Source organism: Halichoerus grypus, chromosome 10 (genome assembly GCF_964656455.1).
Source record: "Halichoerus grypus chromosome 10, mHalGry1.hap1.1, whole genome shotgun sequence".
Classification (NCBI taxonomy): domain Eukaryota; kingdom Metazoa; phylum Chordata; class Mammalia; order Carnivora; family Phocidae; genus Halichoerus; species Halichoerus grypus.
The window spans coordinates 52,199,026-52,213,697 of NC_135721.1; the positions used below are offsets into that span (position 1 = coordinate 52,199,026).

A 14,672-nucleotide genomic window follows, 5' to 3' on the forward strand; every position below is an offset into this window, starting at 1 on the left:
AACACAGGTGGTCTGGCCCTAGAGTCCACACTTTTAGTCTAAACACTGTGTTTGTAGTCTTTCCGGCGTTTAAACCTGTGCTCTTAACACCTAGACAACACTGCCTCTCCACGGAGGGGTCAGGAAATGCACAATTACAATTTATAGTGTTAGGAGCTAAGATAGTGAGAAGTACTAGAAAATTTCCACAAACTGTTATGGGAATTTGGGAATGGGGATACCAGGAAAGGCTTAAAATTGGGGCACTTGAAGGGAATCAGGAGTGCTGAATTGGTTGACCATGTTAATGGAGTAAAATGTACAAGGGGCTTCTGCAGTTTGATCTTCAATCATCTCCCCTTTTGTTTCTTTGATACTGTCTTTTATGACAGTTAGTACTCAGGATGACCATATAATTTAAAATCCAAACAGACATTTTCAAGAGTAAAATAAGAAGCCATTAATAATTGTGCTGGGACAAGAAGCATAAGCCGGTAATGTCCTGGGCCATGCATTTATTGATTAGTGGTTAGATTATGGCTGTCCAGTGGCATCTTGAATTTCCTTTTATTATTTTGACTGGTGTGTAGTTACAGTTATGGGATGCCTCACTTTTATTTGCTATGTGATTTCCATAAACTTGGTATTTGCATTATCTTGTATGTGAGAAGTGATAGCAGGATGATTATGATTCTGATCAGAATCCTTTGGCACCAAGATCTTGGGAAAGCCCTATTCCAGGTGGTTCCTACAGGTATTTATTCATTGGAGCTGTATACGGTTGAGCATCAGGGTTTGAGGAAAAGCAGAAAAGGCCACTGAACGAGACTCCAGAGCACAAACACTAAGGGTTATTATTCTCCATCTCTTGATAATTGACTGCTCTGCTGCTTATCAAGCAATATGATTTGTTATGAGGTTGAGAGAATCTGAACAAGGAAGAGATTTTGAATGAAGATGTAATGTAGAGAGGTGATTGTTCTTAATTTTTTTGCACCACAGGGAGCCCACAATTAGTGATAGGAGGGGCCAAGTACCAATGATCATCTCAAAGGGTAAGAGGGCATCACCTATGTAAAGATGGGGTGCTGATGAGGGGCATTAGTTATAGGGAAGAAAGTGCATGGGTTAGTTCAGGGAACGGCATAGTACAGTTTTGTTGGAAGTTACAAGCGTGTGGGCTGTGGGGGTGTGGTAAGAGATGAAACTAGGGAAATACATAGTGGCCTGAGCAATAAGGCTCTTGAATACCTTGCTAAGGAGTTCACATTTTATCCTAAAAGAGTTTTGGGGAAGATGTCAAGATTAGATTTGTGTTCTAAAAAGATCAATTTGGTGCCATTGTCAAGAATACAAGGTGGGGGGAAGGGTAAAGAAGGTGGGTAAGGAGACCAATTTAGAGAATGTTTCAGAGAACTCGTTGAGAAATGGGAAGGGCCTGAGCTAAGGCACTGAAAAGGCAGAGAATGGGGTCATGAGGGAAGATCACAGGAGAGACGTCGGGGCAGGTGTTGCCTGGCCTTGCAGTATGAGAAAGAAGATGATCCCAGATCTTTGGTCTAAGTGGCTGGGTTTATGGTGATGTCACTCACCAAGACTAGAAATAGAAGGGGAGATGATATTAGGGGAGAAACAATGGATCATCCCTCCCCTGAAATTCTCTCTCCTTGCCTCAGTGGTACAATTCTTCGCTGGCCTTGCCTCAGTGGTACAATTCTTTGCTGGTTCTCTTCTGACTGTTCTGGCAACTTCTCGGCACTATTTAGTGGAGTTTCTTCTTTGGCAAAGACATTCCTGTTAGCAATTCCTCTAAGGCTGGACCCTGGCCAACTTTGTCATTAAACTCCACCTCTTCTTGACATTTAAAAAATCCTGATAGTATCTTGATACTATCTCGATATTATTTATTATTCATATCCACTACTACCCTTGGGCTAACGCCACTCAAGTCTTTATTCTCGGTCCCATTGTATAAATCCAAATGCCTACTCAGCATCTCCACCCAAATGTCCTATGTGTTCAGACTCAACATGTCCACACCAAGCCCTCTTTCCTTCTGAAACCTACTCTTTACCCTCTCAATGCTTTCCTCTCCCACATCCCATGCAAATCAGGTCCTAAGCTCCTCACTACAAAAGAGTTCTCAATTTCATTTACTCTTTTCCTCATTCCTACTACAAGAATAAGTGAGATACAGATAAAACACATACATAAGCTTGCTACTTTTGTCTGTAGAAAACTTTAATCCCATAACCTATTGCTGATATGAAAAAAAATCCACTCTTGTCAGATTCTTTCCCTGTTACTTTCCCTGTCATGCTTACATCACAAGGGATGTGGGTCACTTTGCATTCCTGTACATTACCCCTTTGCTAGAAATGTCCTTGTTTTAACTTGGTCACCTGACAAAATCCTGCTATATGTTCAAGTTCCAGATCCAAAGCTACCACCTATATGAAGCTTCCTAAGGCTCTCTCATCTCGACCAAAATTAATTTCACCAACTCTGTTTCCCCAGCCCTTTGTCTCTTCTACTAAGCTGTGAAACCTTTGAGAACCAGGTACCTCTTGGGCATTTTGTAATTCCATAAGTTTAGCATAGTTTGAAAATTCTGCATTGAATTGGTGTTTTCTTTCCCCTAACGAGGCAGTTCTGCTCGGAATCTACAGAGGTGTCTTTTGTTAGAGGACCACACCCCCTTTCTCCTGGGGTATTTACCACTACCACCAGGACCACCACGAGCATCATCACCATAACCATCTGTCATTTGGGTACTCACATACCAAATACTTCCTGAAAGGTTTTAATCTAATATTATTTACAACACTTTACAACACTTCTGTGAAGCCAAAATGTTAATACCTATCTTATTGATTGGAAGACTGAGGTTCAGAGAGGCTAAGTAATTTTCACCAAGGTCACAAAGCTTGGTGAAAAGGCTGAGCTGGTGTTTAAAGCCAGCGATGTCTGATTCTGAAGTTGGCTCTCTTAAACCTTGTGCTTGAGTCTTGGTTCATTCCCATAAGGCCCCGGGGCCACATTTCATGCATGAGGTCTTGACAGAAAGGGGACAAAGGACTGTCCTAGCAAGTACCACGGCTTAGATATGTAAGCACACATGCTAGAGCCTGGTAACACTAGAGGGCAGTGCATGGCCTAGCTGACCTCCGCTCTGTCTTCTCCATGTCAGGTTGGGCTTTCCTACCACTGTCTAAAGAGCTCTGCTTGGTGTCCATTTCTGAGGTGCCTGCTGCCTCAGCTACATCCTCACCATCGAGGAGAAAGGCCATCATTATGGGGCAGCTTTCCTTGTCTTCCTGTTCAATCTTACCACTTATTGTGAGAGGGAAAGACCCACATCAAAATCACCTGGGAAGCTTTTCCAAAATAGACATGCTTGCCTCGGCCTCCTCAGATTCTGATTTGGTCCTTGGTTGAGAACTACTGGTTGAACCCATTCATTCCTAAGGTCTACAATTTCCACTGGCCCTTATCACTGAAACCTTCTCATTTCTTCCAGACAAAATGCTCAGATGTAGTCCAGGGGTGCTAGGAATCAACATCATTGCCATGTCTTACTCCACCCTGCAGTCTTTCAGTCAGGGGTTCTCAACCTGGGTGGTATCATCTCATAGCAAGGCATTCAGAAATAAATGTGGAGGCATTTATTTATTGGTTATCACAATGACCAGGAAGGCTAATGGCATTTCCAAGGTAAGGATCAGAAATGCTAAGCATCCTACAGTGCCCCATACTGAAAAAATGTCCCACCAACAATGCCAACAGCACCCTCACTGAGAAACACATTTGGTATTTGATTCAAGATTTGAATCAGCCTCCTCAATACTCGGGCATCCTCTTGACCAGCTGCTGCAGTGTCCCGGGGGCTGTTCTCCCTTGCCAGCCTCTCATATTCCCTCATATTCCATAAACTATGGAAAAAGATTTTCTTAGTTTTCAGATATCCATGTAATACAAAGGTGGCAGGGGTGCTTGTCCAACCTCCATTTCTGCTTTCCATGAATCTAATTTCATTCTCTGCCCGCTAAGATGTGGGAGGAATGGGGAGGGAGGAAAAGAGCAGGAGCCAGTCACTGCCTCATGGGTGGATTTGAACTATCACTTCTGACAGTAATCCCAGGTTGATGAATAAATACAAGATCTCGCTCAAAACCAACCCTTTCCCATCAGTCTTAATTTTCTTTGCCCTCTCTCAGTGACTACTCCTTTCTTGCTTACTCAGGCCAAAGCAGTGTATAATTATAGGTTTGCAGTAAAGGTTTTTAATGCCCACCCATATCTGGCTTTCCTCTCCTTTTAGATACACGGGAAGACGGAATTTTTCACCCTCTTTCCATAGGGTGAGGCCAAGTGACTAGTTCTGACCAAGGGATTGTCAGTGGAAGGATGCGTATCAACTCCCACTGGAGCATTTCATCGCCAGTGAGAGACCCTCTGGCGTTTTCTTCCCTTGCCGCTGTGATGCTGGAAGCTGGTGTTAAGAAGGCATCTCCAGCAGCTTGGCTCCCAGAACAACTACCGTGAGCAGAGCCCCTGCTGACCCCCATCCGACATGCAGAGCAGGCAGAGATTATAAACCAAGGTTTAGACCTTTGTTGCTTCTAGTCACAGAGATTTGGGGGATTGTTTGTTACCACAGCATAACTTAACCTATCCTGATTGATTCAACGTTCTTTTGCATGTTTAGATATTTTTCATCTTTGTGCGTAGATCGTGAGTCAGAGTGGCTTGGGTTTGAGGCTGAGTTTCACCACGTAGAGTGACCTTGGCTGACCTTTCTAAACCTCAGTTTCTTCATGTGTCAAATGGTGATCATGACTGTACTAACCTTATGTGGTTGTAAAGACTAAATGGGGTAATACAGGGAAAGCACTTAACCACAGTGCCTGGCAGGTAGCAAGGGCTCAGTAAATGTTACTTATTATTTTTCCTTATTGTTGATCTAAAATTGACTTTACTTGCCCCCTACCCCAAATCCTCTAGGAGCCTTTAGCTTTGGCTGCCTCGAGTCCTTCTAATGTCCTTCTCCCTAAAAAGGAAATAGTCTGGGACTGCTTCTTGCTTCTTTTATATCCTTTGCAGCTCCCAGAATGGGACATTGCTTGCAACTGACACTGTGTTATCCATATCTTTAGTTGAGTACACACTTGTGATTGGAATTGAAAAAGCATTTATGCCAAATGAATGTAAGTATCAGCCAAGCTGAAGAAACCTGATTACTTTTTTCAGTATGAAACTGGCATGTCTGGGAAACATGTCAGGAAATGTCCAAATATCCACTGTGTCTTTTGTTGCTGAGTGATCACTGGGAAAGGCAAAATCCAGTTCTCTTGGCCACACATCAAAAATAGACACACATTCTAAATTAGCAGAAAGCAAATCCCATTTGCATTTATGTGACAGCCAAGTCTTGCAAAGGGTTGCCAGAGTTTGTTTCTGGACCTCTGGGAGCCCTTTAACACTTGAAGATAATTACAGGTTATCTTAGGACGGGCGCCTTCCTCCAACACTCCTGGATTCTATTCTCAACTTGACACTGAGTTTTACCAGGTCTCCATAGCTAAGGAAACTAGAGGTAATTACTTGGCTGACCCAGACAGAAATACAAAACAAAACACTTAGCCTTATTTATTTTTATTTTTGGCCCACATGCCAAACCTTCCAATTTGTAAGCAGTTCTACCAACTATTACCTAGTCTAATAAGTCCTCTCCAAACCTGGAACCTAACTGGAGAAACATTTAAAACCAACCATAAAATCCATTTCAATACAAGAAGAGAAAGAAAGGAAGGAAGGAAGGAAGGAAGGAAAGAAGGAAGGGGGGAGGAAGGAAGGGAGGAAGGAAGAAAGAAAGGAAAGAAAAAAGAAAAGGAAGGAAGGAAGGAAAAGAAAAGAAAAACAAAAAGAAAAGAAAGAAAGGAAGGAGGGAAGGAAGGAAGGAAGGAAGAGGAAGGAAGGAAGAAGGAAGGAAAGAAAAGAGAGATTCCTGGCCCCTGAGAAACTTTTTTTTTTAATGATGCCTTTTAGAATTATTATGGTAGCATTTTCAAGATACCTTGTAATGGATCTTTGTTTCCTTATTCAGAGCTAATTTTGCAATTTCATTTCTCGAAGCCCTCTTCCTAAGTATTCCTGAAAACAAGCTACCTCTGTTTCAACACATCTACAGAGTCGAAGTTCCTTTTTCTATCAGATTCAATCTGAACAAATTAACAATTTATTGGACCTTTAAGCGCATCTTCATCAGATATCCTGAATGTACCTTAGAGTCCTAACCATCAGTTAACCCCCCAGATCTCTGAAGGATCTCCGTGGGCTGCAGGGGGTTGGAGTCCCCGAAACTTCAATCAACTATAGCTGATCTGAAAGCAGAGCAGTAGCTCCTCAATTAAATAATGTGGACTGCCTTATGTACCATCATTTACTGAAACCCTGATGCAGGGATTTTTAATTCCTGGAATCCACCCAGTTCCTCTAGTTGGACTGCTATGTGCTTCTCATTATAACCCAACTACACAGGGCAGCAATGAGTGGAAAGAGCAAGGCTGGGAGTCAGGAGCAGACATCGTCCTTGCGCAGGTCCTTCATCCAGTGGGTTGAACAGAGGGTTAACGATTTTCTCATCTGTAAACTCGGGACACTAGTGCTTTGCCTTAGCTACCGAGCAAGCTTGTCTTCGGGGCACTTGTGAGAATGCGTAAGTGGTGGGAGACTTTAGTTCTGACTCGAATGGTTTCTTCTGTAAGTCAGTAGTTGGGAACCCAGAGGTATTTTCTCAGGAAAATGATACCATACCCGATGGTGAAATTTCCAGTCTAATGCTACAAACATCTGTTTAATGACCACGTCCCTGGAGAGTAACACAAAGCAGTGGTCCTACAGATCATCACCAGTCCGGGATCATCTGATTGTGGTGCTAAGGGTGGAATTCTGGGTGAGCGGCAAAATGGGGTCCCCTTGTGTGGGGAGAAGAGAAAGAGAAAACTGGAGCTGGACAGAAAGGAAGTAGCAGAGGGAGGAGTTGGGGGCTCCAATGGGAAAGGAACCCACGCTGAGCCTGTGGAGGGCCTTTACAGATATAAGGATATACCGGGTGGCGGGCTGTGGCTTTGGAAGGTCCTATCAATAAAGCTATTCAGTGCTTACTGTCCTCTCCACCCCACTGTCTCCTCCACTCCTCCTGCTATTGACACCATCTATTTTTGAAGTCTTTAGGGCGCACATGAATATAGCCAGCCCTTCCCCAAGACTCATGGTGGAGAAGCCACTTTTTCCATTTATGTAACTAATTGTTCTCTACAAAATAGACCACTATATGATACATAAACGTATAGTATCATGACAGAGGAGCCCTGGGAAAATGGAAAGCTACATTTATATCCATGGGTCAGTCAACAGGGTGCGTTAATCTTAGAGGACCCCTGGAAGACTTCAAGGAGGCTAGCTGCTCCTTGCCTGTTTTTCTCTGGATAGAACCTTCCAAATCTGACTTTTCAAATCCCTGATTGAATTCCCAGCAATCTACTTTTCCTGACTGTAACCAGAAAAGCATGTTTAAATGAACATGAAATTCCATCAGTATAAAGCCTTGTGAAGCCCAGTCCACCAGCCCCGTCGCCAAAGCCACTAATAATGCCCTATTGTGTTACTGTGGTAGTCTAGGTTATCATTATGAAGTTTTGCTCCTGGTTGAGAAAACATGATGTTCCATTAAATGCATAATCTGGGTTCTCTCCAGGCCAGAGATGCATCCTGCTAAAACCTGAAATGAGCTGACTTTTAATGTCATGGAAAAGAAGAGAACCATTCACTGAGAAAAAGGGAGTTGAGGGCTGGGGAGAAGAAAGGTGCCCTGGGATCCCTTAGTTTCAGCCTGTAGACAGTGTCTAGCCAGCCAAAGTATCTTAGATGCCCAAGGAAAAAGTGAGTCAGCATTCTTTTCCCTTCCACTCTGCTGTGGTTGGGTGCTGGACAGCACTGTCTGAGAAGGTTCTTTCTAGGACAGAAGACCATGTCTTTAGGGACGACCACAGGCCTCTTTGCAATCACTGCGTTTTGGCCCATCCCCCAGCTCTGAGTCCGGCATTCACACACATCAGCCTGGATTGAGACCGCAAGCTGGAAGTGTGCAGACCATCAAGGGCTAGCAATTTTTTCATTCAGCATGAAAACACCTCTCTCTTCAAGCTGTGGGACAACTAAAAGAAGTCAGAGGAGTCCACCTAAAAATAAAGGTAGGTGCCTGCAAAGGGGCCCCCATCATTTCTTTCCTGGAGCATGTTTGGGTCCCCAACGCACTGCAGAGTATCCTATGATGCATTTAGAAATTTACTCCAGGATTAAATATAAAAGAAGAAGCAGCCTCTATAATCATGTGCTTGGAGCTCAGCATGCTAGTTAGAGACCCTCCTCACACTTGAAACAATTCTTTAAAAACTCAAAGTAACTTGTTTTTGTTGAATATAAGAGTAACATATGCTCATAACAGAAAACTTGGAAAGTTCAGAAAAACACACACACACACAAAATTAAAAATCTTACCTTCTAGACAAATACAATTATATATTAGGTAAATCAAGAAATACACGTATGTATTTAGCTTTTTTACAAAGGTAGCATCGTAACGTACATAATGTCTGTGCTTGTATTTTCACCTAAGGGTAGATTATGAGCACATAAAATATGCATATTCAATACTATGCTATACCATGCTTTACTTAATAAATCCACTATTGTTAGATTTAGGTAATTTTCAGCTTTATTATTATAAATAGCACTGCCAGGAACATACATATAGTCACTTGTTTGAGACCATCTTGGATTTTTCCTTTAGGACATAGAATTGCTAGATGGAAAAGTAGAACCCCATTTTTTTTTAAAAGCATTTGATACATGTTGCCTAATTACCCCCTTGTCTGCACTATCCAATACAGTAGCCACATGTGGCTGTTTTAATTAAAATTAATTAAAAATAAACAAAATAAGAAGTTCACTTCCTTGTTTACACTACCCACATTTCAAGCTGCTCAAGAGGTACCTATGGCTAATAGACACTAACTGGCCAGAGCAGGGATAGAACATTTCCATCATCACAGAAAGTTCCATTGGACATCACCAGTCTTGAAAGACTACATAAATTCATATTTTCCTTCGTAAGACAGGAAAGTGCCCACCTCCCACAAGTTGGCCAATATTGAATATTGTAATCTTTAAAAAAACCTTTGCCAACTTAATAAAAATTACAACTTGTTTGATTTTTTCATTTCTTTGATTACTAGTGAAGTTGACATTTTTTGTTTGTTTATTGTTCTCTACTGTGCTCATCTTTTTAAAACTGCTTTTTATATATTAAGGCCAATCTTTGAGGAGTAATTGATGTTACAAAAGCTTTTGTAACTTTTTATTATCTTTTATCTCTGACATTTTTTTCACTTACGGAAATGGAAAACTTGAATATATTTAAGTATTTTCATAGTTTTCTTTATTGCTTCTGTCCTGTTTTAAGAGCTCTAAACCTAAGATTACAGTAATAGTCATTTAAATTTTCTTCCGGTTGTTTCATCCTTTCATTGTAAACATTTAAATTTTCAGTCCTTCTGGAATTTATTTTGGTGTGTGGTGTAAAACATAAACCTAACCTTTTTTCTTTTCCCATGCTACCAACCATTTGTCCAAGAATTTTTTTTTTTTTTTTTTAAGTAGGCTCCATGCCCCAGCATGGAAACCCTGAGATCAAGACCTGAGCTAAGATCAAGAGTGGGATGCTTAACTGACTGAGCCACCCAGGCGCCCCAAGAATTATTTTTTAAAATAACAAATTAATTCCCCACCAACTTGAACTTCCACTAAATACTCTCATGTCCCTGGATTTCTTTCTAGATTTTCTATCCTGTCTACCTGTTCTTTGGCCTTTACCATCCTGGGTGGAATAATTTGCCTTATGATACATTTTAATATTTACAGGTATTTCTTCATCATCTTTCTCTAAAAATGCTTTACCTCTTTTTACCAGGTTTCTGTCTCTACGATAAACTTAGAATCATTTTGTTAAATTCCTCTCACCACCAAAATAAATTCTTTCAGAACTTTGATTTAAGAGTTCAATTCAATTCAAATTAATTTGGGGAGAACTTGATTATCTCTACAGTATGGAGTCACTCCATTCAGGGACTTGGTGGTTCTGTCCATTTTTTCAAGTCTTCCTGTGTGTCCTGCTCAACTGGCTTTTGGGGGGGTGGGCGGGGGGAGGAAAGCACCATGATGGGCACCTCTGACTGTTTTCAGACACAGTCTCTGAATCTGTGAGCTGTTGCTCCCAGCCACTAGAAGTCACAAAAGAAATTCCATTTCTTAGTATTGGAGTATATTTTCAGTATCCACCTTCTCATAAATCTCTAAGAAAGAGTTCTCACTTTTCATCCAAAGAATCTGGAGTTCAAAACAGCCCTTACGGAAAAATCAAACTCCAGGGGCAACTGCAAAGCACATTTGGTGTCTCGCTGGCCAACTTATTTTGCAGGCCTCTTTTTCCAACTCCCAAATACTTTCCAGTCTGTGAAACTCATCCTCCGCCACTGTTTCAGCAAGCGTCTCTCCTGGCACCAGAGAGCTCACATACTTTTAATGCGCATGGATCTTCTCCGAGGGGCTTTTTATTGTTGAAGCTGGGTTTTAGCAGATAGCATAAAGCTTCCTTGAATGGCTGTGGCTTGGCAAATCTGAGGGGACTTGGGAAGTGTTTAATTGGTCAGAGTTCAGCTCTCCGTTGAGCAGAGACCTGAAGCCTAGCCACTATCCTTTTTGGTAAGGAAACCAGGGCTCCTGCGCCTCCCTGGTAGCCCACCAGTGGAATTACCAAGAACTTGAATCCGTCTGAATCAGAGGTCCCAAGCCCAGGAGGGGCGGGCGGGAATGTATCCACAGGGCACTTTTGGCAACGTCTAGCCACAATTTTGGTCGTCGCCAATGTGAGACTGGGGGGCTAGGGCGGAAAAGAGAGGGAGCATGGAGCCGGCTTACTGGGGAGAGGCCAGGGATGCTGCTAAACATCCTACAATGCACATGATGGCCCCACAACAAAGAATTCCTCAGCCTAAAACCCAATAGTGTTTAGGTTGAGAAATCCGCCTTCTGTTTTCACTAATTGCCCAGTCAGCGTGCACTGTGTTATTAGGAACAAAGGCAAAATACACTATGTAGGACAGCATGTGGTTTTTTTTGTTGTTGTTGTTTTTGTTTAAAGACATGACTGACTTTTCAAAACCCACTCCAGCCGCGCCTGGAAGTTCTACCTCTCCAAAGCACGCCCTTCTCACCAGGTTTCTAAAGCAAATGGAAAGGATTCACAGAAACGTGTTAGGTCAACAGCATCCTCACACTCCCTTGCGTGCTCCTCGGTCACAGAAAGCAAGGCGGAAAGTAGGTTTTTCCCCGAACCAGCAGCGACGCCCCTGCGGGCTCGGGCAGCGAAGATGGGGAGGCGCACTCCGCGACAGAGGCGCAGCGCGGGGCCGCGGCCACCCCCCGCGGTCCCTCTGGGTCCCCTGAGACGCGCGCCTGTCCCGAAGCGATGCTGTTAACAAGCCCAGCCCGGCAGGGAGCATCATCAGCTGAGCCTAGGATGCAACAACGCGAGACACTTACTTGTCCAAAATGAAGTACAGGTCAAATCCCCCGTAGCAGGCTGGACCCCCTTCCTCCCTGCGTCCCCCTTGCCCGGCGCAGATGAGCACAAAAGTGGCCAAGGAGAGACACTTGAAGCCAATGCCGAGGGCTTTCTGCTCCACGGTGGCCATGACCTGCAGCCCAGGGAGAGGGTAGGGTCCTCTGCTTCCCACGCGCCTCGAACTGGCCAGGACCTTCAGGGACGCGCCATCCGAGGGGCCCTGCTCGCGGGCCCTTTATTCCCCCTCGCGCTCCTGGAACTCCCCGGAAGCAATTGTCTGGAGGAGTTCAAGGTTTTCCTTCTGGTTTCCGCTTCGATTCTGTTTCTAGGTTTCAGGTTTCAAGAATCCCAATACTGTACTCCGCTTTTTTAAAGGGGCTGCTCCTGACTCGGGCGGCGGACCCCTCCGGAGGCTCCGCTGACGTTTTGCAGTTTTGAAGCAGTTCCGTCCCGACGCTTCTTTGTCCCAGCTTTTAAATATTATGGGGTGGGTTTTCAAATTGTTCTTGGTTGGGAGAGTGCTTTGCCTTTTCTCCCTCCTCTCGCCCCCCTCCCCCCGTCTCATTTTTGGGGGGGGGGCGGGTAGAAAGAAAGTTCAAAGGGTGCCACCTTGTGGCCGAAGATGGCGAAAGCGCCCTTCGGGGTTCGCGCGAGTGCGGCTGTGCGTGTTTTCTTATTCTTTTCTTTTTCTCATGCACCTTCCCTTTCTTTCTCCAGTATTTCTTCCCCATTCCTACTTCTCGCTCGCTCTCTCCCTGCCCTCTCCTTTCCTATCCTGTATCTGCTGATAAGGTCGCTGTAAACATTTGATGAAAAATTACTTCCTCCAAGTACCTTGGCTCCGACCCTCGGGCTGGGACCTTTGCACCTTTGTGCAAATGAAGTAGAGAAGAAGGGGGTCTTTGTGATCTGACTCATGCCAGCGACCTTACTGTACTATTAGTACAGATCATAAAAGAGTCTGTTGGGGTCCAGTCTTGTGGCTGGACATAAACAATCCCAAAGAAAAGGTTGCTCCTGGCATGGAACAGCAGGGCATTCTAGATTGTCTCCATCTCCAGATTTTAAAGATTCTGTGAGACGTTCTTCTTTACAGCCTGTGAACTTTGACCTTTTTCACCCCATCTTTGATTTAGGACAGAGGGAGTAAACAGCTTACAAGAGTATGGACTTTCCAAATCATTTGGGACCAGCAGGGGAGTCCTGTGCTAGCCTCTCTGAAGTGAGGGGTCCTCTTTAGAGTGGATCCAGGCAGGAACTCAGTTTCAGCTTCATAGATCTTCCACCTGGGGAGTCCTCAGTGCTCCATTTTCCAGAGTTATTTCTCCAGACACATCTTCCCCTCATTTGTAATCCTCTAAGACACTTACTCTCCAGTGTGACCATCCATGGTGGTTTTCCCCCACCAGCTATAACATGGAAACCTAGTGTCTTGGAATGCTTCATTAAACAATCATTTTGTTGTCAAATAAGTTTGGGGGACTCATAAAGCATTGCACCAGCCTGCCTCCAAAAGGATCCTCAATGTCCCTTCTTTCCTGGTGTTAACACACCCCCACACACTGAATAACACTGTTTTGTGGGCAGTTGATGAGGTATGACAGAAATGATGATGTGTGACTTCTGAGGCAAGGTCATAAAAGATACTGTGGTTTCCTTCTGGCTCCTTGGATAACTTGCTCGGGGGAGCTCATTGCCCTGTCAAAACGTCACTTAAGCAGCTATATGGAGGCATCCATGTGGCAAGAAACTGAGATGCCCCGCTGATAGCCAGCCACGTGAGTGACTCACCTTGAAAGTGGACCCTCCGGCCCCAGCCAAACTGACAGATGACTGCAGCCCTGGTCAACATCTTGACTACAGTCTTGTGAGAGACCCCAAGCTAGAAATACTCAACTAAGCCAATCCCAGATTTCTGACCCACAGAAATTATAAGATAATTATTGTTTATTAGTGTTTTAAGCCTCTAATATTGGGGGTAACTTGTTATGGAATAATAGATAACTAGAAAATCCTATTGTCACATTAAAGCTTTGAGAATTTCTTTAAAAAAACGTTTAACTGTATTTTCCAGACTTACTTGGCCCTGAAACTGTTCTTGTCAAACAACACCTATTGACACCTACATTTTAGGAATTACTGCTCTCAGGAAAAAAATAATTGGGAGGAGGTTAAAATACTCTAGACTTAGTCTGTGCAACTCTTGTTTTTCCATATCTCTGAAGTAGAACAAAGCTATCCAGAGTCAATAACAGGGACAGAAGAAACTCTTGGTGTAATAGCAACATGATGGTTCAACAAGTCTGCAAGAGGAGACATTATCAGTTTCTTTGAACTGGCAACATTTTCCTTCGGTTGTTGGGATATAGAAGCCTTATAATTAGTGCATGTAGGGAAATGGGAGAGGTGGATCAGTCAGTTGAGGCTGGAGGAGAACTTGGGAAGGAGAGTCTTCATTGGGTTCCTGCTAACATTTCCCAGATTCATGTTACAGCTAAGAGATGCCTAAGCAAACTCCTCTGCCTCTCAAACTCAAGTCAGTGGAAGAACGATATAAACTGTGATGTTGGGGCCATGGATAAAAATTTCGGAAGATGGAGAAGTGCAGGCAAACTAATCATGTAAGTGGAAGTGTTTGAATGGTAATCTGGAAGCCAAGGTAAGGGTAAGTTTCTTGGAGGAAGAAGCAGTCAAGAGTGTCACAAGCTGTGAAAGTCAAGAGCATAAGCCCCAAGAAAACCCCACTGATCTGACACGTGTCATTGTGTCACCAAGGAGATTCCAGGGAGGTAGTGCTGGTGGGTGTTGGACTGCACTGGGTTACTAGGAAGGGGAAGCTTCTCCTTCAAGAAGTAGAGAGGGTAACTTGTGAATGTTTGAATGTTTTACATTCCGTAAGGAAGGATCCCAGGATACTTAAGGATACCAGAAATTTCAAATGCCCTGCCCTCCAAAAGATTGGAGAGTTTGTCTTACTAGACTGATTGTCTTAAGGGTTTAGTCCTGC

The 14,672-nt window shown here is 43.6% G+C and overlaps 1 protein-coding gene across 2 annotated transcripts in view; it reads right to left on the minus strand.

Annotated features, from left to right (window-relative positions):
- ANTXR1 (ANTXR cell adhesion molecule 1) overlaps positions 1-12,213 on the minus strand; it is a 223,709-nt gene extending 211,496 nt beyond the window's left edge. The window contains exon 1 of one of the 2 annotated variants that reach the window (XM_078056455.1): positions 11,644-12,213. In XM_078056455.1, the coding sequence (XP_077912581.1) occupies positions 11,644-11,795 (152 nt within the window). In that variant the 5' untranslated portion in view covers positions 11,796-12,213. The remainder of the gene's footprint in view (positions 1-11,643) is intronic. The other variant, XM_078056456.1, reaches the window with a different exon arrangement.
- Positions 12,214-14,672: the final 2,459 nt, after the last annotated feature.